This window comes from Citrus sinensis, chromosome 4, assembly GCF_022201045.2.
Source record: "Citrus sinensis cultivar Valencia sweet orange chromosome 4, DVS_A1.0, whole genome shotgun sequence".
NCBI lineage: Eukaryota > Viridiplantae > Streptophyta > Magnoliopsida > Sapindales > Rutaceae > Citrus > Citrus sinensis.
This window is the reverse complement of record NC_068559.1, coordinates 20,151,494-20,172,589: the sequence shown is the minus strand read 5'-3', so window position 1 is coordinate 20,172,589 and position 21,096 is coordinate 20,151,494. Positions and strand designations below refer to the sequence as shown.

At 35.1% G+C, this 21,096-nt stretch overlaps 1 protein-coding gene across 1 annotated transcript; it reads left to right on the top strand.

Annotated features, from left to right (window-relative positions):
* The first annotated feature begins 18,194 nt into the window (after window positions 1-18,194).
* On the top strand, window positions 18,195-20,749 carry LOC102615250 (40S ribosomal protein S8). The gene is made up of 5 exons (XM_006484744.4): window positions 18,195-18,358; window positions 18,480-18,552; window positions 19,469-19,799; window positions 20,178-20,356; window positions 20,447-20,749. The coding sequence occupies exons 1-5, from the start codon at window positions 18,355-18,357 to the stop codon at window positions 20,529-20,531; spliced, it is 672 nt and encodes a 223-aa protein (XP_006484807.1). The 5' UTR covers window positions 18,195-18,354; the 3' UTR covers window positions 20,532-20,749.
* The last annotated feature ends 347 nt before the right edge of the window (window positions 20,750-21,096 follow it).

Here is a 21,096-nt window from a genome sequence, read left to right as displayed (position 1 = left end):
TCCACACCTCATGAACCACGCTCTAATCAATATGGTGCTAAGGGCTTATCGTGCTAAATAATAATAACCTTATACTAGAGAGCCGGTGTAACCAAGGCGGTATCTAGACAAGATTATTATTATTTGTCGACGAGAAATCAAAACATCTACAAAAACTAGAGGGGAAGAGAAAATAAATTTACCAAATTAAGCCCATAACACATGTTGAGACTTCACCTTCAACCCAAGCTTGAAAGAAAATTAGTCACTCATAATTGAACTAGGGGCAAAATGGGAATTTATTAAAATACGAAGAAAATACAAGATGGAGAAGGAATTACAGAAAATGGATCCCAAAAATGGATTCAGAGATATCAAATTAGGGGGGGATGCCCCCTTTTTATAGATACATTGAGTAAATTGTGGCCATCAGATTAAAAACAGTTTGGACGCTCAGGATTTCACCACGTCATCAGTCAACAGTACGCGTGAACAGTACGCGGTTTGACCACGCGGATGAACAGTAACACGGTTTGACCCGGGTGAATTGTGACGCGGTTTGGTTGAAAATAATCTTGTGTGATGCATGTACCGTACGCGAGATTTTTGGTCCACTGATATGCTGCCACGTCACCATCAACAGTACATAAGAATTTTAGTCCAACAGGATCGTGACACCTCATCAGTCAATGCCACATCATCGGTCAATGGCACGTCATCGATCCGTCTATGTGAACAGTACCGTGAACAGTAACGTATACAGTACCGTACATGTGAACAGTGCCATTTTTCCTTTTATGCTCCTCCTAAGGTTTTCGACCGTCCTGAGTTCAAAGGTGATATCCGTTTTGCCATCTGATCTCTCGTTTATTGTGAAATGACTACGATGCCCCTAAAATGCATAAAATACTTAATTAAAATAAAACACACAGAATGAAATCAAAAGAAGGTTAAATTCATAAAAGTAAAGGTGTTAGTAAAACTTGTAGTGTAAAATGATGATTTTCTCCTTTATAAATATACATTTTCTAGCACTCAACACACCCTCCAACCAGCTTATTGCTAGTCCCTAACAAATAAAGCGAAAACAAAATTCAAAACCAAAATGATTTTTTTTTTATATAGAAACACTCGTGTTTATTCAATCAAATTAATGATAGCAATCAAATAAAAGTATAAGCATTATCTCCAGTCTAAAGCAACATCACACCCACATCAACCATCCACATGAATCAGCCCAGTAGACTTTGTTATAGTTACTTTCAAGAATGACATGCTAAACCCCAAAATCTCACTGGAAGTAGTGACACTCTCACAAAGAAATTAAACTCAATAAAAATAGTTACTCCAATGAATGGTAATTGAGAGAAAATAATAAAGAAGTGATATCACATGCTCTCACCAAGATGAAATAAATATGCCCTCAGCTTAGAAATAATACAATCTCAAGTCAAACAAAAATGCTAGTCAACCCAATTTATTTATCTTTTTTTTATTTATTTATTTATTTATTTTTTCTTATGCACCACTACATCTTTTTAGCCCATATAACTAGCTTCTACTTCAGAATATAGTTCCCTAAAATCAAGGACTTTTATTATGACGTAACGTAGGCTATGGACATGTCTAACAAAGAAAGGAAATAAGGAAAACAAAGTGTATGTTTGAGAAAAATGCAGAGAATTTTTTTTTTTTTTGGAAGTTGCAAGGTGGATTTCACCTATTATTTTTATTTTTATTCTTTTGAAACAACAATTTTTTTTTCTCTTTTTTTTTGGCATAACTTCACTGAATAAATTAATTATTTACATTTTGCTCAAACATAAATAGGTGATGGAACTTATAAGACATCGGGTAATACTCTAAATCGGAGTGGGTCAAGATGATAAGTTGACAAAGAAAAGGTTTTTTTTTTTTAAAGGCTCAAAAGGGTTAACTATGGATATTTAATAAAAGGGATGGCTAGAAAGGCTCAAACGGATCAAAGATTGTCTTTCCATCGTCTTTTAGGGCTCTAAATAATCATCCATATCTACTAGTTAGATGGGTCTCCCAATGTAACAACACACATTTTTTTCTTTTTTTTCTTTCTTTTTTTTTATATTTTATTTTACAATTTTTTTTAAGGGTTAACTCAAAAGCAATTTAGAGATCGTGTGTAAAATAATAAACTGCTTAGCTGTATAAAGAGTGGGCAAAGGGTTATTCTCCAAGAAAAATAATAGGCTCAAAAACTCACTTGGTACTTATTATGACATGTTCATTCCTTCAAGCAACTCACATTTGTCTCTGACATCAACATGTAAAGTAGCAAACATAGCATAACATCACTTAAGACCAAAGATAATACAAATACTAAATTTTGAAATTAATCATGTCATCCAATATTAAAACAAATCACACAATTTTTTTTTTAAAACAACATTCTACCCCCCAACCTATTCTAAATATGAAAGGAAAATATGCATGCAGAAATGTGAAAATGATGCATAAAAACTAATTAGAAAAGTTACACGTAAAATGATAGAAAACGAAAATAATTTTATTTTTTTAAAAAGATGTGTTTCTAGGGGCACTACACTCCATATTCAGCCATCTTCGACTTAAAAGTTGGAAAATGGATATTTATAGATGAGAAATTAAAAAGAAGAAGAAAAATGAACATCAAAACTTAATAAAGAAAAAGAAAATTTTGTTTTTATTATTATTTTTTTTTAGTTTTTTTTTTAAATTTTTTTTTAAACGATGAAGATGCGTTTCTAGAGTCACTACCCTCCATATTCAGCCATCTTTAACACAAAAAGTTAGCAACAGTTAGTTTCTACAACAAAAAATTAGTAAAAACTTAACCAAAATTTCACAATTGTCGACTATTCCCTCCCCCCAACCAGAACGAAACATTGTCCTCAATGTTTGAAAGGAAAGAAGTAGAGTTTAGAAGACATCACCTGGATAGTGCAACACAGAAGAAAATATTTACAAGCGGAGAGTTAAATCTAATTTGTACTTTTTACTGCGGCCACTGTTACCATCATTATTTGGGCGCTCCAACACAAAGGTCCAGGGGTCTGGCTCCGGTTTATAAGCTTGTAACAGATCAAATAGCTCATTAGCAGTGTGAGCACAAATAAAAAGTTTTTTCACATTAGAATGAATGAAATAGTTTTTTATTGCATGGTTAAGAAATGTGATAAAGCCATCATAAAAGTTATTGACATTTAACAAACCGATGGGTTTCTGGTGGATATGCAGATGGGCCCAAAATGCTGAATAAGCATTTCAGTTATTCTTTCTTGCATACCGGAGACGACTAACTCTTCTCCAGTTGATAAGTCAGACGAACTGCCCAAAGGTTTTAGGGCTCTTGGGATGATGCCTAACACTTGGCTGCCTTTGATAAAAGCTGCTTCTGAGACCATTTTGGATAACCCTCGATTACCTCCTCCATACACCAAGTGTAATTTTCTTGTTGTTATGCTTCGACCAAGATCAATGGCTGCCTCAACGAACTCTTTATGTTTGCCATAGGTAAATCCAAAAAGCACACAAATGTTCTTGAATTGTCTATTTGGAGTAGCTGCCATTGTGATACTTCTCAAAAAATAATTTGTGAGTGCTGGACAAAAAAAAAAATTACATTTAAGAGCCTTGGTGACAGTGGGACACAGTTGTGTATGAGGTAACATGTCAGTGTCAAATAACGCGTAAAGCACGTGGCTCGCGAGTCAAAAAGGAAACAGTAAAAAGGAAAAAACAAACAGTAATAAAATTATTAAAGACAATAATGCACACAATAAAACAATAGTGAAATAAAATAACAGTAAAGTAAAAGGATATTTACAGGTAGTTGCGACTGTGGCTCACATCTTCCTCTGGTTTTACGTCCAGAAACGGCTTGAACGCCCTCTATGGGTCGAGGATAGGCTTCCTATCCAGTTTTCTTATAAACTGGCAAACAGGGTCGTTTATAGTCAGATTCCCGAGACTATATCGTGCATGCTCTTTCAGAAATAATGGTCATAACTGGAGAATCGCTCCTTGCACATATCCACTGGGATGCGTTTCAAGAGACAAAAGGATATCATCCAATGACTCCTTATTCAAGCCATCCCTAATGAATTGAATTTTATCTTCCCTGTTATCAGACACCATTCCTAAAGAACATGGGTTTTTATTGCAACTCATTCTGGCACACTTATGACAAGCAACAGAAATTTGTCGAGCTCGTCGTTTTCTTGCATAATTTCCTTTACCACAACCAGGCATGTATGCAATAAATTTTGGAGGTAACTCACCTGCCGATCGTACTTTAGCCTTGATTAACCAACGGATGTCAGCAGGTATGTTATTTCTCATGAGCAATCGCATGCGTTCGGACCGAGCTTTATAGATCGTAAGAAGGACATTCTGAGAAAGTAAAGGAAATCGCTTGTGAAGCTTCGCTAGAGTCTCGTTTCTGTCCATATCTTCGCTTCAGAATATCAGTTATTATGGAAAACTGAAGTAACCGACTTGATTGTCACGGAGTACCGTTATCCGCCACTTCACCGGGGTAACAAACTAAAGCACACAAACAGAAAAACAAATTAAAACACACAAAGAAAATTAAAATCGTCCTTTTATTGAATTTACCTCAAGCTCCAACTGGATGTCGTAAACACTTCTCTCAATGTCTCGGAGTTGGCGTTCTAAACCCTCAACATAGGCTACTAACTTTGGTAGTTGTAGAGCTCAAATGCGATGTGTTTTACAAAATTGAATCTGCCTTTTGAGATGAGTTTTGACATGTTGAAGTGGTTTAAGAATGTTCAGGAAGAACGGTCTAAGTAATGTACTCATGATTAAAAATGATAAAAGAAAACTTAATAGTTAAACAAACACACTTATGCAAAAATAATTTCAATTAGCAAAAGAATAATATAAAGAAAAAAAAATCAAATCACCGAAAAGAAAAAAGAAAAAAAAATCAATTAAAATCTGGTGGGTCACTCAAATTTATTTCGATGTCTTTTTCATGTGGTTGGTACTCTAGATATGGCTTTAATCTTTGACCATTAACTTTAAACGTGACACCGTTTTTTGGGTCCTTAATTTCAATTGCTCTATGTGGAAAAACAGTATGAACAATAAAGGAACCAGACCATCAAGAGCGTAACTTACCTGGGAATAAGTGCAAGCGAGAATTGAATAAAAGCACTTTCTGACCTGGAGTGAACGATTTTCTCATAATTTGCTTATCATGGAAGACTTTCATTCGTTGCTTGTAAATCTTGGCATTTTCGTATGCGTCATTGCGAATTTCTTCAAGTTCTGCCAGTTGTAATCTTCTTTCTGAGCTGGCTTGCTGCATGTCAAAGTTGAATTTCTTGATGGCCCAATACGCATGATGCTCGAGTTCCACAGGTAGGTGGCAAGCTTTTCCATACACCAGCCTGTAGGGTGACATCCCAATCGGGGTCTTGAAAGCCGTTCTATATGCCCATAATGCATCATCAAATCTTAATGACCAATATTTTTTGTTTGGCCTCACCGTCTTTTCTAATATGTGCTTTATTTCTCGATTGGAGATCTCAACTTGGCCACTGGTTTGCGGATGATACGGGGTCGCCACTTTGTGTGTGATTGAATACTTTGTCAAAAGAGCTTTGAATGCTTTGTTACAAAAGTGGGCACCACCATCACTGATTATTGCTCGAGAGAATCCAAATCGTGAAACAATGTTGTTTTTTAAAAATCCTATCACCACCTTGTGATCATTGGTTCTACATGGAATTGCTTCTATCCATTTCGATACATAGTCAACAACAACCAATATGTATTGATGGCCAAAAGATGGGGGAAAGGGTCCCATGAAGTCGATACCCCATACGTCAAAAATCTCAACCACTAAAATTGGATTTAGTGGCATCATGTTCCTTCTTGTAATGCTTCACATTCGTTGACACCTATCACATGAAGAACAAAAAGTGTAAGCATCTCGAAATATAGATGGCCAATAGAAACCACATTGTAAAACTTTAGTCGCTGTTTTCTTAGCATTGAAATGGCCTCCACAAGCTTGTTCATGGCAAAATGAAAGGATATTCTGAATTTCACTTTTTGGGACACATCGTCTAACAATTTGGTCTGCACAATACTTGAACAAATACAGGTCATCCCAAAAGAAATTCTTTATCTCTGCAAAGAATTTAGCCTTGTCTTGCTTTGTCCAATGCTCTGAAAGTTTACCTGTAACAAGATAATTAACTATATCAGCATACCAAGGTAATACTTCCACATTCATTAATTGTTCATCTGGAAATGACTCATTCAATGGTAATGATTCTGTAATTGTGTCAAAATGGAGACGAGAGAGGTGGTCCGCCACAACATTCTCTGGGCCTTTCTTATCTTTGAATTCCAAGTCAAACTCCTGCAAAAGTAACACCCAACGAATTAGTTTAGCTTTTGCATCTTTTTTTGTGAGAAGATATTTAAGAGCAGCATGATTTGTGAATATAATTATTTTACAACCAATGAGATAAGATCGAAATTTTTTCAATGCAAACACTACTGCTAGCATTTCTTTTTCAGTAGTTGAATAGTTCAACTGTGCATCATTTAATGTCATACTAGCATAATAAATAACATGGGGAATTCGATCAACTCTTTGTCCTAATATTGCTTCTACTGCATAATCAGATGCATCGCACATGAGTTCAAATGGTAAGCTCCAGTTTGAGGGCTGAATGATGGGTGATGATGTCAACAACTGCTTTAGTTTTTCAAATGCCACAAGACATGAATCATCAAAGATAAAAGGTACATCCTTAGCAAGTAAATTGCATAAGGGTCTAGAAACTTTGCTAAAATCTTTAATGAAACGTCTATAAAAACCAGCATGCCCAAGGAAAGATTTTACTTCTCTGACTGTTTTAGGTGGAGGAAGATTAGAAATAAGATCCACTTTGGCTTTGTCAACCTCAATACCTTTGCTCGAAATGATGTGACCGAGAACAATACCTTATTTTACCATAAAATGGCACTTCTCCCAATTTAAGACCAAGTTCTTCTCGATACATCTCTGCAGAACTAGTGTTAGATGATGTAAACTTTGATCAAACGAGTCACCAAAGACAGAAAAATCATCCATAAAGACTTCAAGGAATCGTTCAACCATATTAGAAAAAATGCTCAACATGCATCGTTGAAATGTCGCAGGTGTATTACATAATCCAAATGGCATTCTCATATATGCAAATGTGCCAAAAGGGCAAGTGAAAGTAGTTTTCTCCTGATCTTTTGGTGCTATGGGGATTTGATTGTGTCCTGAGTAGCCATCTAGAAAGCAATAAAATGCATGGCCTGCTAATCTATCAAGCATTTGATCGATAAATGGTAAAGGAAAATGGTCTTTACGTGTGACAGAATTCAACTTTCTATAATCAATGCATACACGTCATCCTATAGTTACTCTAGTGGGTATCAATTCATTATCAGCATTGGTAACTACTGTGACTCCTGACTTTTTAGGGACAACTTGTATAGGACTGACCTATGAACTATCAGAAATTGGATAAATGATACCTGCATCTAATAGCTTAAGGACTTCAATTCTAACAACTTCTTTCATATTAGGATTTAACCGACGTTGCATTTCCCTAGTAGATTTAGCATTTTCATCAAGGTGAATGTAATGCATGCAGTCTACTAAGTTTATACCTTTTATGTCCGCTATGGTCCATCCTAATGCTCCTTTGTGCTCTTTTAAAACATCCAACAACTTACTTTTTTGTTCGTCATTTAGGGATGATGAGATGATTACCGGCAGATTGCTTTCTTCTCCTAAAAACGCATATTCTAATGTGTTGGGCAATGGTTTGAGCTCGAGTTTCGGTGGTGATTCTGATGATGGGATGAGTTTCTTCTCTGATAGTGCTAGTTGTTCAACTCTTGACTTCCATTTATTAGTGTCCATGGATGGTGCTGAGTCAAGTAGGGCGTTGACCTCATCGACTGATCTGTCAATATCAAAATCCAAACCAAAGTGAGTTAAACATGTTTGTAAAGGATCATCACTAAGGTTTGAAATAAAAGTATCATCAACTAATGCTTCAATTAAATCCACATCAACAATTCCATCATCTGCATTATGAGGTTGTTCGGCAATGTTGAAGATGTTAAGCTCCATAGTCATGTTGCCGAAGGACAACTGTATATTTCCAGTCCTGCATTGAATGTGAGCATCCGCAGTTGCCAAGAAAGGTCGGCCTAGAATAATGGGGATGTGCTTCCTTGAATCCTGTATTGGTTGAGTGTCAATTACAATGAAATCAACAGGAAAATAAAACTTGTCTACCTGGATAAGCACGTCCTCCACAATGCCACGAGGTATTTTCATGGACCGATCTGCAAGCTGTAACACCATTGGAGTTGGGTGTAATTCTCCAAGTCCAAGTTTCACAAATACTGAATAAGGCAACAAATTTACACTAGCTCCTAAATCCAACAAAGCATTTTCAATTGTGTGGTTCCCTATGCTACATGAAATAGTGGGGGAGCCTGGGTCTTTGCATTTTAGAGGAATTTTATGTTAGAGGATAGAACTAACGTTTTCTGTTAAAAATGACTTCTTTTGAACATGCATATTTCTCTTTTTAGTACAAAGGTCTTTAAGAAACTTAGCATAAGATGTAACTTGCTTTATAGCATCAAGTAAAGGGATGTTAACACTTACCTGTTTGAAGATTTCAAGAATCTCACCTGTGGATTTTCCCTTTTTTCCTTTAGCTAACCTCTGAGGAAATGGAGCTTGCGGAACATATTCTCGTGGGTTGGTTTCTTCTTTCTCCTCCGGTGATGAGTCTTCAACACTCACAAGTACAATTTGATTTTCTTTTGTCACCGGCATCTCCACTTTGTTGTCGACTTCTTTTCCTTTTCGCAAGGTCATGACTGCTTTGACCTCTCCATGCTGCTGTGGTGAACTAGTACTTGCTTCATGTACTCCTTTAGGATTAGGCACTGGTTGACTTGAAAATTTACCTTTCTCAACAGTCATTGCCAAAGTCTGGACTGAAGAAGCAAGCTGTCCCACCATCTTCTCGAGGCTTGAAACTGATTGGGCTTGTGAGTTGAAGCCTGCTCTCAACTCATTTCGTAGTCCATCAATGGTGCGGTTCTATTGCTCAATCGTGAAGTGAGTAACATTCTTGAAATTCTGGAATGCATCATCCCATGGTCTGGGTTGAGAGTAGTTCTGGTTCTGATTGTATGGTCTAAATAGGGGCTGAGAGGCTTGAGGATTTTGAGGAATTGGTGGAGCTGGAGCTGCTGGTCTATTCTATTGGAATCCTTGAGACCATGAAAAATTGGGGTGGTCTCTCCATCCAGGGTTATATGTGTTGGAGTATGGGTTGTAATTCGATGGCTTTCTCATTACACCTATGGTATTGGCTTGATCTGAGTATGAGTCATGGTCATGTGCCTCTGTTGATTTAGCAGTTGATAACGATGCTATTTGTCGAGCAAGACCTTCAACCATCTCCTTGACTTATTTGATTCCCGAAGTTGACTCGCCAATTTGAACCTCATTTACTCCCTTAATTCTTCTAGTATTCCTGAGTGATCGACTCCGTTGTTGAGAATTATCCGCTTGTCGCTGGAAGAATTCCCAAATCTCTGATGCACTTTTTGACATTAGCTCTCCTACACTTGTTGCCATTAGCTATTCTTGCACATTTGGTAGTAATCCCTCCAAAAAGTATTGGCATTGGTGTCATTTCTCGTACCCATGATGTGGACACTTCAAGAGTAGCCCATTGAATTGCTCCCAAGTTTCAAAAAATTGCTCGTCTTCTCTCTGAGTAAACTCTGAGATTTCCCTACGAATAGCATTGGTTTTATGCACTGGGAAATATTTATTCAAAAATTTCGTTACCATTTGTTCCCATGATGAAATGCTATTAGCAGGTAAAGTATTTAACCATGAACGAGCTCTATCCTTTAAAGAAAATGGGAATAATCTGAGTTTTACATCATCATCTGAAAAATTCTCATATTTAAAAGTTTGACAAATGGCATGAAAATCATTCAGATGATTATATAGGTCCTCATTTTCTAGGCCATAAAATGTGGGGAGACAATTTAGCACACTAGGTTTTAATTCAAAGCTCCTAGCAGCTACATTTGGGTATCTTATACATGATGTGCTCAAATTTGCTAAAGGACTGAAATAATCCTTAAATGACCTCTCTTGTGGTTGCAAATCCATTTTATTTTTTACTTGTTTGTGTGTGCGAAGTATTTTCTCAAGTTCAAGGTCTATAGGTTCAAGATTGGGTAATAATGACCTTCGACCATGCATGCAAAACAAATAAAATAAAAAATAAAGATGGGAACAAAATAAATAAAAATAAAGAAGAGGGAGAAATTACAATACTAACCTTATTGCGCTATTACAAACTTTCTATAAAAATACACAAAAACAAATACGTGAAATAAATTAACTAAAAAGAATTAGTAAGATAAACAAAAATTACAAAGAAAAAAAAAATAACTTGAAAATTAAATTACAGAAATTTAAAGAAGAGAAAAAGAAAAGAAATTACTAACCTCTAAATGCGGATTCACTTTTTTTTTAATAAAAAATACAAGAAAATAAATAAAAGAAATTATTCACAAAAATTAATTTTACGAATTAAAATTACTTACCTCCCCGGCAACGGCACCAAAAACTTGTTGTGCAAATTTTAATGTACTCGCAAGCACACGAATCTATTGTAGTATAGACTAATGGTGACGAGTGTCGATCCCACGAGTAGGTGGATTTTAATTGTGTGTAGAATTAATTTTGTAAATGGGTGATTGGATTTGTGGTGGAAATGATTTGGAATATGCTAAAACTTAAATTAAAATGGCGAGAATAAATTCTAAAGTTGGAATTGAAATGGCAAGAATAAATTGAAGAGAATTCTATTAAAATGACGTACTTGGGTATCTGGATCCGTATCAACATGCATCATGGGCTAAATAATCCTTATTAATTCCAATTAAATCATGAGGGAGGAATCCACACCTCATGAACCACGCTCTAATCAATATGGTGTTAAGGGCTTATCGTGCAAAATAATAATAACCTTATACTAGAGAGCCGGTGTAACCAAGACGGTATCTAGACAAGATTATTATTATTTGTCGACGAGAAGTCAAAACATCCACAAAAACTAGAGGGGAAGAGAAAATAAATTTACCAAATTAAGCCCATGACATATGTTGAGACTTCACCTTCAACTCAAGCTTGAAAGAAAATTAGCCACTCATAATTGAACTAGGGGCAAAATGGGAATTTATTAAAATACGAAGAAAATACAAGATGGAGAAGGAATTACAGAAAATGAATCCCAAAAATGGATTCAGAGATATCAAATTAGGGGGGGATGCCCTCTTTTTATAGATACATTGAGTAAATTGTGGCCATCGGATTAAAAACAGTTTGGACGCTCAGGATTTCGCCACGTCATCAGTCAACAGTACGCGTGAACAGTACGTGATTTGACCACGCAGATGAACAGTAACACGGTTTGACTCGGGTGAACAGTGATGTGGTTTGGTTGAAAATAATCCTGTGTGATGCATGTACCGTACGCGAGATTTTTGGTCCACTGATATGCTGCCACGTCACCACAACAGTACATAAGAATTTTAGTCCAACAGGATCGTGACACCTCATCAGTCAATGCCACGTCATCGATCCGTCTATGTGAACAGTACCGTGAACAGTAACGTATATAGTACCGTACATGTGAATAGTACCGTACATGTGAACAGTGCCATTTTTCCTTTTATGCTCCCTAAGGTTTTCGACCGTCCTGAGTTCAAAAGTGATATCCGTTTTGCCATCTGATCTCTCGTTTATTGTGAAATGACTACGATGCCCCTAAAATTCATAAAATACTTAATTAAAATAAAACACACAGAATTAAATCAAAAGAATGTTAAATTCATAAAAGTAAAGGTGTTAGTAAAACTTGTAGTGTAAAATGACGATTTTCTCCTTTATAAATATACATTTTCTAGCACTCAACAGATGACACTGATGATGATGATGACAATGACCAAAATGTAGCTAAGGGTGCATATATTATGGATGATGCTAAGGGTTCTAGTTCTGATGATGAAACAGCTGAAGTAGATCCTGAGCTATTAGCAGACACATCCAATTCAGATAATGATTTGGGTACCACTCAGCTAAAAGATTATATTGAAGTGCATGCATATAAGCCAAGGTGTAATGGTAAATATAGGCTGAGGTTAGGAGATGTATTTGATGATGTGGAGCATTTTAGATTAGGTGAAGTGATGGTGGATAAAGGCTTTGAAATTACAAAGGTGTACAATGAGCCTAGGAGATTTTACAGGAAATGCAAGATTAATGATTGTCCATGGTATGTGATGGGAGGTAAAATAAGGGGTAAGAGTGGATCTGCAATCAAAGGGTTGCAAAGAAACATGAATGTAGACAAATTGGAAAGTTAGTGGCTGTGAGCAGTAAATAGATAGCAAAGAAAATTAAGAGTAAAGTTGTTGTAGATCCTCGTGTGAAGATTTCCGTTCTTCACGAGTTTATACAGGAGACTTATAGTGTGTGGATAAGGGATTTAAAACTATATAGGGCTAGAGAGAGGGCAAGAAAAGACATTAATGGAGACCATGTGAGGGGATATGAAGATTTGTTTCAATATGCTGCAGTGATTCACAAGTATGATCCTGGTGCAATTTGTAAAGTGTTTTGTGATGTTGTAACTAGGCCTGAGAAAGTGCTCTTTCAGAGATTCTTTATGGCATTTCCAGCTCAAAAAAATGCCCTTAGCAATGGTTGTAGGCCATATATCGAGTTGGATGGGTGTCACTTGAAATCAAAATATGGTGGAGTTCTATTAGCTGCTGTAAGTATGGATGCTAATAATGAAATAGTCCCATTAGCATTAGTAGTGTGTGAGAGAGAATATTGAAACCTGGACGTGGTTTTTAGAAATTCTGCATTCGTATTTTGATAATGGATTAGACTAGATTACATTTTGCATAGATAGGCAAAAGGGTTTATTGGGGGTCATTGAGATGACATGGCCTACTGCACATCACAGACCATTTGCTAGGAACGTATATGCTAACTTCTGCAAAGAACATCCTAGTATTAGTTTAAGAAATCTGTTTTGGAGGGCTATCAGTAGCACTAACAAGCAGGGCCGGCTTTAGAGTCTGAGGGGCCTTAGGCGAAATTTTCTTATGAGGCCTCTATTTATTTTACAATTTCAATATTCAAAGACATATAAAAAGAATTAAAATTTATTTCATCTTTAAGTTTTGAATTTCAATAATAAAAAAAAGATCAAAAATTTTAAAAATAAAACCTAAAAAATAGTCAAGAAGATATATTTTTTTATTCCATTAAAACCGTTAAAAACAAACAGACAAATAAATAAAAACAATATTTTTTCAAATAGAATATTTAAAATGATAGAGTACAAAATTTTGAAATGATGAATTGATGTTCAAAAACAAAATTGGACTTTATATTTTAAGAAACTAATTATTTTACATGAACCAATGAATATAATAATTTTCTTTGTAGAGAAAAGAACAAGAAATTTTTTTCATTTACTAATTCTTGAGATTATAAGGTTTTTAATAGAAATTAAAAGAAATACTAAAAATCAAAGATTCTAACATTGAATAATTAAAAAGGTAAATATTTTTTTGGAAATAATAATAATGAATCAACTAATGGTTAAATATTATTATTAATTATATTTCTTTAAAATTAAGGTTTCCAAAAATAGATTTTTTTTAATAAAAAATAACTCTTAATTTCTTAAAATACGTATTAAAAAATTTATTAATTAGAAAATTATTAAGGAAATACTCAAAAAATGAGACATTCTTAAAATATGAGGCCTTAGGCGACTGCCTTGTTTGCCTATACCTAAAGTCACCCATGCTAACAAGTATGATTACGCGATTGCAATGGAAAAGCTCAAAAAAGAGAAGTTAGAGGCATGACAGTGGCTGGAGACTGTGCTTGCTAGGTTTACTTGGTCAAGACATGAGTATGACAAGAATTACAAGGTAGACCGTACAACTAACAACACTTCAGAGTATTTTAATAGTTGGATATTACCCCACAGAAAGAAGCCTTGCTTGACCATGCTTGAAGAAATTAGATGCATGTTTATGACACTCTTCACAGAAAGGAAAAAAAAAAAGCACAATCTTAGACCAACATTCCACCTAGAGTGAAAAAAGAATTGGATGTTGCATATGAAGGTGGAAGCAAGATGAATGTAATGGCTTCTAGGGATCTTCACTTTCAAGTATAATTCTAACTCATTTTCCTTATAATTATTTTTTTTCCTGAACCTGAATGTTTGTTAGGTTAATCAAATTTTTTTTCCTAAACCTTGTAATTAATTATTTTTTTCCTAAACTTGAATGTTTGTTAGGTTAATCAAATTTTTTTCTGAACCTTATAATTAATTATTTTTTTCCTAAACCTGCATGTTTGTTAGGTTAATCAAAATTTTTTCCTGAACCTTATAGTTATTATTTAATCATTATGCTAATTTTTGTCAGCTTAAAGATAAGGGTTATTATCCAGGAAGGAGGTTCATTGTCGATCTCATGAGCAGGTCCTGTGATTGTGGTTATTAGGACCTAGCTGGAATCCCCTGTACTCATACTATGGCTGCAATTAATCATGCTAGACATACAGCAACAAAGTATCTACCAAAATACTTCACCAAAGAAGCGTACTTGAACACATATGCAGTGATGTTCAAGTCAATTCCTGACAAAGTTACATGGGACCCTTGTGATAGGCCCAAGCTCTCTCCACCTGAGATTACCAAGAAAATTGGAAGACCAAAAAAGTCAAGGAAAAAGGCAACCATTGAGCCAATAAAAAAAAAGATCATTTTATATATGTTGTTCCTTTTGTGATGGGATGAACCACAATGTCAGGAAATATGCATTAAGGCCATCGATAGCAAGAGAATTAAAAGCCCAAAAGCAGGTAACAGTATAGTATATTGAACCTAATGTTTTAATTGCTTTTACGTGTATTGAACTTAATTTTTTATTGTTATCTATGTAATTTTAAATAGGGAGTTAGCGGACCGGGAGAAAGTTCTAATGCAGTAAGTACTTTGAAGAGGACAAAGAAAATGGTAATTCGTTTATTGTTATTCATTGAATAATTTTTATTTTGTTGTAAATATTGATGATTCGATTATTTATATATTTCAATTTAAATAGTTTGTAGGTGGTTCACAAGAGTGGTTTATTAATCATAGAGGAAGATGAGGTACTGGTAATAAAGGAAAAAGAGGGAATAGAAGCCGAAGGGGCCAAAGGGGTAATAGAGCAAGAGCAAGAGATGATGAAGTAAGAGAAGGTAACAGAGGAATGACAACTAGAGGTACAAGAGGTATTGTTATTATTTCAAATTAATGTTTGATGTCTGCAAATAGCTATTGCTGGTCTTAGATAATGAGGTAATATTTTTTTTTCTAGGCCAATATGAAGCTGATAATGTTTCCCAGAATCCAACTCAAGGCTCACAAGCTTCATAGATATTAAATGCTTTATGAAATATTACCATTAGGGTGCTGTTATGTATTTTGGATGCACAAACTTTATATTAGTGCATTAAGTTGCTGTTATGTTTTTGGAATCCACAAACTATTTTTATTGTATTCACTGCTGTTCTATTATGTATTTTAAATGCACAAACTGTTTTGATTACTTTCGATTTTCATTACATCTTAAACTATAATGCTTCATTACATCTTCAACTACAATTATTGATTGCTACAATATTTTTTCATGTTTATTACATTACTTCTTCATAAATAAGCCTATCACAAGGCCACAAATAAAAACTATGACCAATTTCAGTTTTGCTTCAATACATCGTAACCGTTCACTTATCTTCATCACATCTTCATTTAGGTTCATGCCATGACCGGATGTAATTTTACGCATTTCCATATCTTCTTTTGCTGCTCATTGCCAAAAATTATACTTTTTAAACCTACATGTCCAAAAGAGCTTATTAGGATTTTCCTAGGTAGTAGATACCATCGCACATGCCTGCACTCCACAATTGCAGTATTTAAGGTAGCAGATAACTTCAGCATGTTTCTTAACTCGAACCTTGGTATTAACACTTAAGTTACTATTGGAGGCCATTGTTTTGTTTGAATTTATGTGTACGAAGGCTGCAACTATGTTTGGTTTTGAATGAAGATTGAGAAGAACTGGATTTTTTGAGCTTGGATGAAATGTAGTGTTTACAGTGGCTTATTGTTGTTGTCTTTGAATGATAAAGTATGTTTGGTTTTGCTGTCTTTGAGCTGGGCATGTCATTTTCTAACTTTTGAAATGGGGTTGCCACTGTTGAAATGGTCTGATTGTTAGTATTAAAATGAGCTTGCTGGTGTTTAAAAATGGATTGGGCTTGCTGGTGCAATGGTGGCTTGTAGTTGTGGGTTAAAATTTGAGTTGCTGGGTTGCCATTTTCTTTCTTTTTCATCTGGGTTGTTGGTGCTCAAATGGGGTTACTAATCTTTAAATTAGGGTTGTTGGTTGCTAGTTGAAATGGCTTAAGCCAATAGCAGCTCTTATAAGCATAAAAGTAGCCGTTATTTGAATGTAACAGCTACTTGTGGGGGTAATTTTGTAATTAAATCATCTTTCGATGTTCTTCCTTTTTAAAGGGTAAAATCGTCTTTTATGTTTCTGGGGTAAAATTGATTTTTTATGAATTTTTCGTTACATATTAACTGAGTTTTAACGGAATGGTGGGAAAATACTAATAGTTTAAATATTTGGTGGTAAAATAATGGTTTTACCAAACCGTGGTACTGACATGATGTGTCAAAATAATTTTGGTGGAAAAATGATAATATCCTATATGATTATTTCCGCTAAGGATAAAAGGTAGAGTCATGACAAATAATAATATGTAAATATTATATTAATGAAATATAAGAAATATTAAATTTTCCTATTCATGTTTTTCATTTTTTTAAGTTAAATAATTATATTAAAAATATAAACATATTGCAATTGAAAATAGAATATATAGTAGTCAATATAAATATGGGTTACCCTAATATAAATTTAGAGTGAGACTATTGGCACCCCTTTAAATATCTCTCAACACCTCTTTTCTTTATTTACCTCATTAAAATATTTAAAAATATTTTAAAAAAAAATTTAACACCCTTTTAATGACAAAAATATCCTTAATTTAAATTTATTAATATAAACCCCTTATTTAATTTTTGACCCCTTAATTGTGGATTTTGAGACAATTAATCATCTATTAAAAAAGAGAGAGAAGGAAAAAAATAAAAAGGAAAAGGGAACTTACTCCACCAAACTTCTACCTTATTGTGGCAAATCATTGAAACACCACATGGTCAGCACTTTAATATATGACAACTCATTGTAATTGATAATGACACCTCACAAACACTTGGCTACCATGAGTGTAATTCTAAGGCCAAGTGCTAATTTGGTTTACTGATGAAAATGTTGAGCACAAGCTTCTAAAATGCAGAATTACATATTCTTCGAAAGACTACGTGCCTTTGTGGAGAAAGACAACTGAGGCACTGGAAAATATGTCGGTGGGAAAATAATTCTGATGATCGTTCAGCTCGTCCTTTGCTTTATAATTACCGTCTTCTTTCTTAATTTCCCTCGTGAATCTCGGTTTCTTCTTTGAAGCTTGTTGATAATGAGTTGTTGATGCCGATAATTCCTCACCAAAAAATAAGATAAAAAAGTAACTTTTTTAATTTTTAAAATGCTAAATTTCAATTTCAGGTACTATTCATTTTGTCTCTTAATCAAGTTATTTTTTATTTTTCTGCTGATATTTTAATATTTACAATCACTTATAGCATTACTTAAATTTATAATATATATATCATAATTCATAAATTAGTTTGCAGTTGGAGTAAACTCGGAAATGTTAAAAAAATAAAATAAAAACAAGAAGTTTATATTAATTTAAGTAAGGGGTTTATAATTGTCTTATTATGTAATTTTAATAAAAATTAAAATTATAATATAACTAATGAGATTTTAAAAGGTATTTTGAGGAGTGTCAATTATCTCACTCATAAATTTATCGTGCCCGTGGCCCGCGGCCCGCTGCCTACTTTAAGGTTGATGCGGAAAAGGCAGAATGACTATTATACCCTCAGGCCTGTTAGGTTATTAAAACTCTCTGGTAAATAATAGAGACTGCTAGGGTTTTAGAGTGGGAGCAAGGCGAGAGTACGTTACAGTCAGCAGCGCCGCAGCAGCAGCTACAGCTCAACCAAGATGGGTACGTATTACCCTTTCAATCAAACAGATCTCAATTTTATTTTCCTCCATTTTCTAAGAATCGAATGAGAGCACAACACAATCATAGTGTTCCTAACATGGAATTTCGTTTGATATTTCAGGTATTTCCAGAGATTCAATGCATAAGAGGCGCGCCACTGGTGGCAAGAAGAAAGCTTGGAGGAAGAAGCGCAAGTAAAAGTTTCTCTCATCTTTAGTTGATTTTCGTTGTAGCATTCTGTTTAGTTGTTTTGATGAGCGGGACTCATTGTTCGCGTTTGGGTTTGTTAATTTTTGGTATGACTATGAGCTATGTAGCAGATAAGATCATGTAAAGATGCACCAACTTTGATTAGTGTTGCTCAAAAAGTTGTCCTATGTATTTAAGCAATCCAAAAACTAATGTTACTGAAATAATTTTTCCTTATAGATTGCTAGTTATATGTTCTTGGAGGAGAGCTCTTTTCGGCCATCAAGTTGCCCTATCTCGCGCAATTTTAAGGGTCATACAGTCTTTAGCTAATCTTGCAACTATCTGTTTTTTGGTATTCCCTCACTGTATTGTTACTGATAAGAGCCCAATAATATGATCGTTGTCTAGTTCTGAATGTGCTGTATGACTATGTTTGTCATATTGGAAGGTTTTCGTTCTATTTGTTTATAGGTTGATTTTATAGTAATCATGAATACTTAGGCTAGTTATTCTGGCCCTGGGACGAGCTGTCTTTGAACTTGGGCTGAGAAGAAAAAGAAAGCTTAATAGAGATTCTCCTCTTCGGATGGAGTAAGAGGCTCCTACTACAATATTACATATTGCCTACTTTACGGGTACTTTACGGGTTACAGGTGAAGTGAGAGTTGTTGGTACTGATCCATGTAAGACATTTCTCAATTAGAATAATTCTATGTATGAATATTCAAAACATACCCATCTGTATTACTGACACCAAAAAGGGATTGTATGCCTGATATTTTGGAATGTATGGTGTATACAAGTGGCCTTTCCAGGGAATTGACTGATCTTTCCTTGTGGCCTTTGTTCATTGTTGATAGATACAATTTGCACTGTTGGTGCTTGCTTTATAATCTCATTTTTTTATTGTCTATTAAGGTACGAACTTGGTCGTCAGCCTGCAAATACCAAGCTCTCTAGCAACAAGACTGTACGGAGAATTCGTGTCAGAGGAGGCAATGTGAAGTGGAGGGCCCTGAGACTGGACACTGGGAACTATTCCTGGGGTAGCGAGGCTGTCACCCGCAAGACTCGTATCCTGGATGTTGTTTACAATGCCTCTAATAATGAGCTCGTCAGGACTCAAACTCTGGTGAAGAGTGCTATTGTGCAGGTGGATGCAGCGCCTTTTAAGCAATGGTACCTTCAGCACTATGGCGTTGACATTGGTAGGAAGAAGAAGGCAGTTACCAAGAAGGAAACCACAGAGGTGAATGACTTTCATTTTCTTTTTACGAAGCCAATTCTTAAGCTAGATTTCTGGATGTACTGGCTTGTGTTATCGGCAATTCATTTTTGTAATGGGTGGTTATATCTGCTCATCTCACATATAAAAAGTGAAAGATACACATGGTTGTTTTTACTGATTATTTATTGCATAGTTTGAGTGCCTATTTAACCTCAGTGGGACATGCATAAAGAATGGGAGGGCAGTATTTTTTATTTTCTTATTTTTTAAATATTCAGAATTATTGAACTTCTTCAAGTTTAGAATCAGAACTTGTGTCTAAGTCCCTCAAACTTGTTAGAAATTCTCATTTTGGACTTTGAAATTAACTGTGGCACTTCTGTCGGTTAAAAATGCCAGGAGGGAGAAGGTGCAGCAGCAGCAGCAGAAGAAACTAAGAAGAGCAACCATGTTGTTAGGAAGCTTGAAAAGCGCCAGAAGGACCGCACACTCGATCCTCACATTGAAGAGCAATTTGGTGCTGGCAGGTTGTTGGCCTGCATTTCTTCACGCCCAGGTCAATGTGGCAGAGCTGATGGGTAAGCTTGCTTTGATAAGAAAGTTTTTACTGCCTGCCATTGTCATACGAGTTTGTTTTGCCTGACGATTACATGTATGCATGTGTATAGGTACATACTAGAAGGTAAGGAGCTGGAATTTTACATGAAGAAGCTCCAGAGAAAGAAGGGCAAGGGTGCGGGAGCCGCTGCTTAGAATCATTATTGCCCATGCATCTGTTTTGATCTTTAGTTGATTTTGTTTGTTTTATGTATGGGACCTTGACGGGCTACAATTAAAGAGCACAAGGGTGATATGTTTAGTGTTTTTTTTTTTTTAATAAGAACATTCTTTACCATTGTTATGTTTTCTATATGATAACCGGCAATTTGACAATTTCTTGTTCAACCTATGAAGGACAATTTGAAGTTAAATGTGTGGGATTGATGAGAAATTGACTCTCTATATGAAGACAGGACTACAGGCCCGTTTTACTTGCTGGCATTCGGCTTATGAACTGCTAAAGTGATTTTTTCCATTTAACCTTGAACACTCGTTGATTAGTGGCACCTTGGAGATTATGAAAGTATATAGCCCTTCCCAGCATTCGGTTTCTGTAATATTGAAAAATCACCTGGATGTCAATGGATAACTCAATGACCAACTCAAGAATTGTACATTCGATGGGGTAAAACAGACGGGGATTCTTTCTAGTTTTTTTTCTCTCCTAATCTTTCTTAGTGAAATAAGTGGCTAAGATTGAATTTTAAAATTTAATGTT

Excerpts from the sequence above, each read along its gene's own strand:
- LOC102615250 (XM_006484744.4), top strand. Across the intron at positions 18,553-19,468 it reads GCTTGGAGGAAGAAGCGCAA|GTACGAACTTGGTCGTCAGC; the intron begins GTAAAAGTTTCT and ends TTGTCTATTAAG. Across the intron at positions 20,357-20,446 it reads CAATGTGGCAGAGCTGATGG|GTACATACTAGAAGGTAAGG; the intron begins GTAAGCTTGCTT and ends GCATGTGTATAG.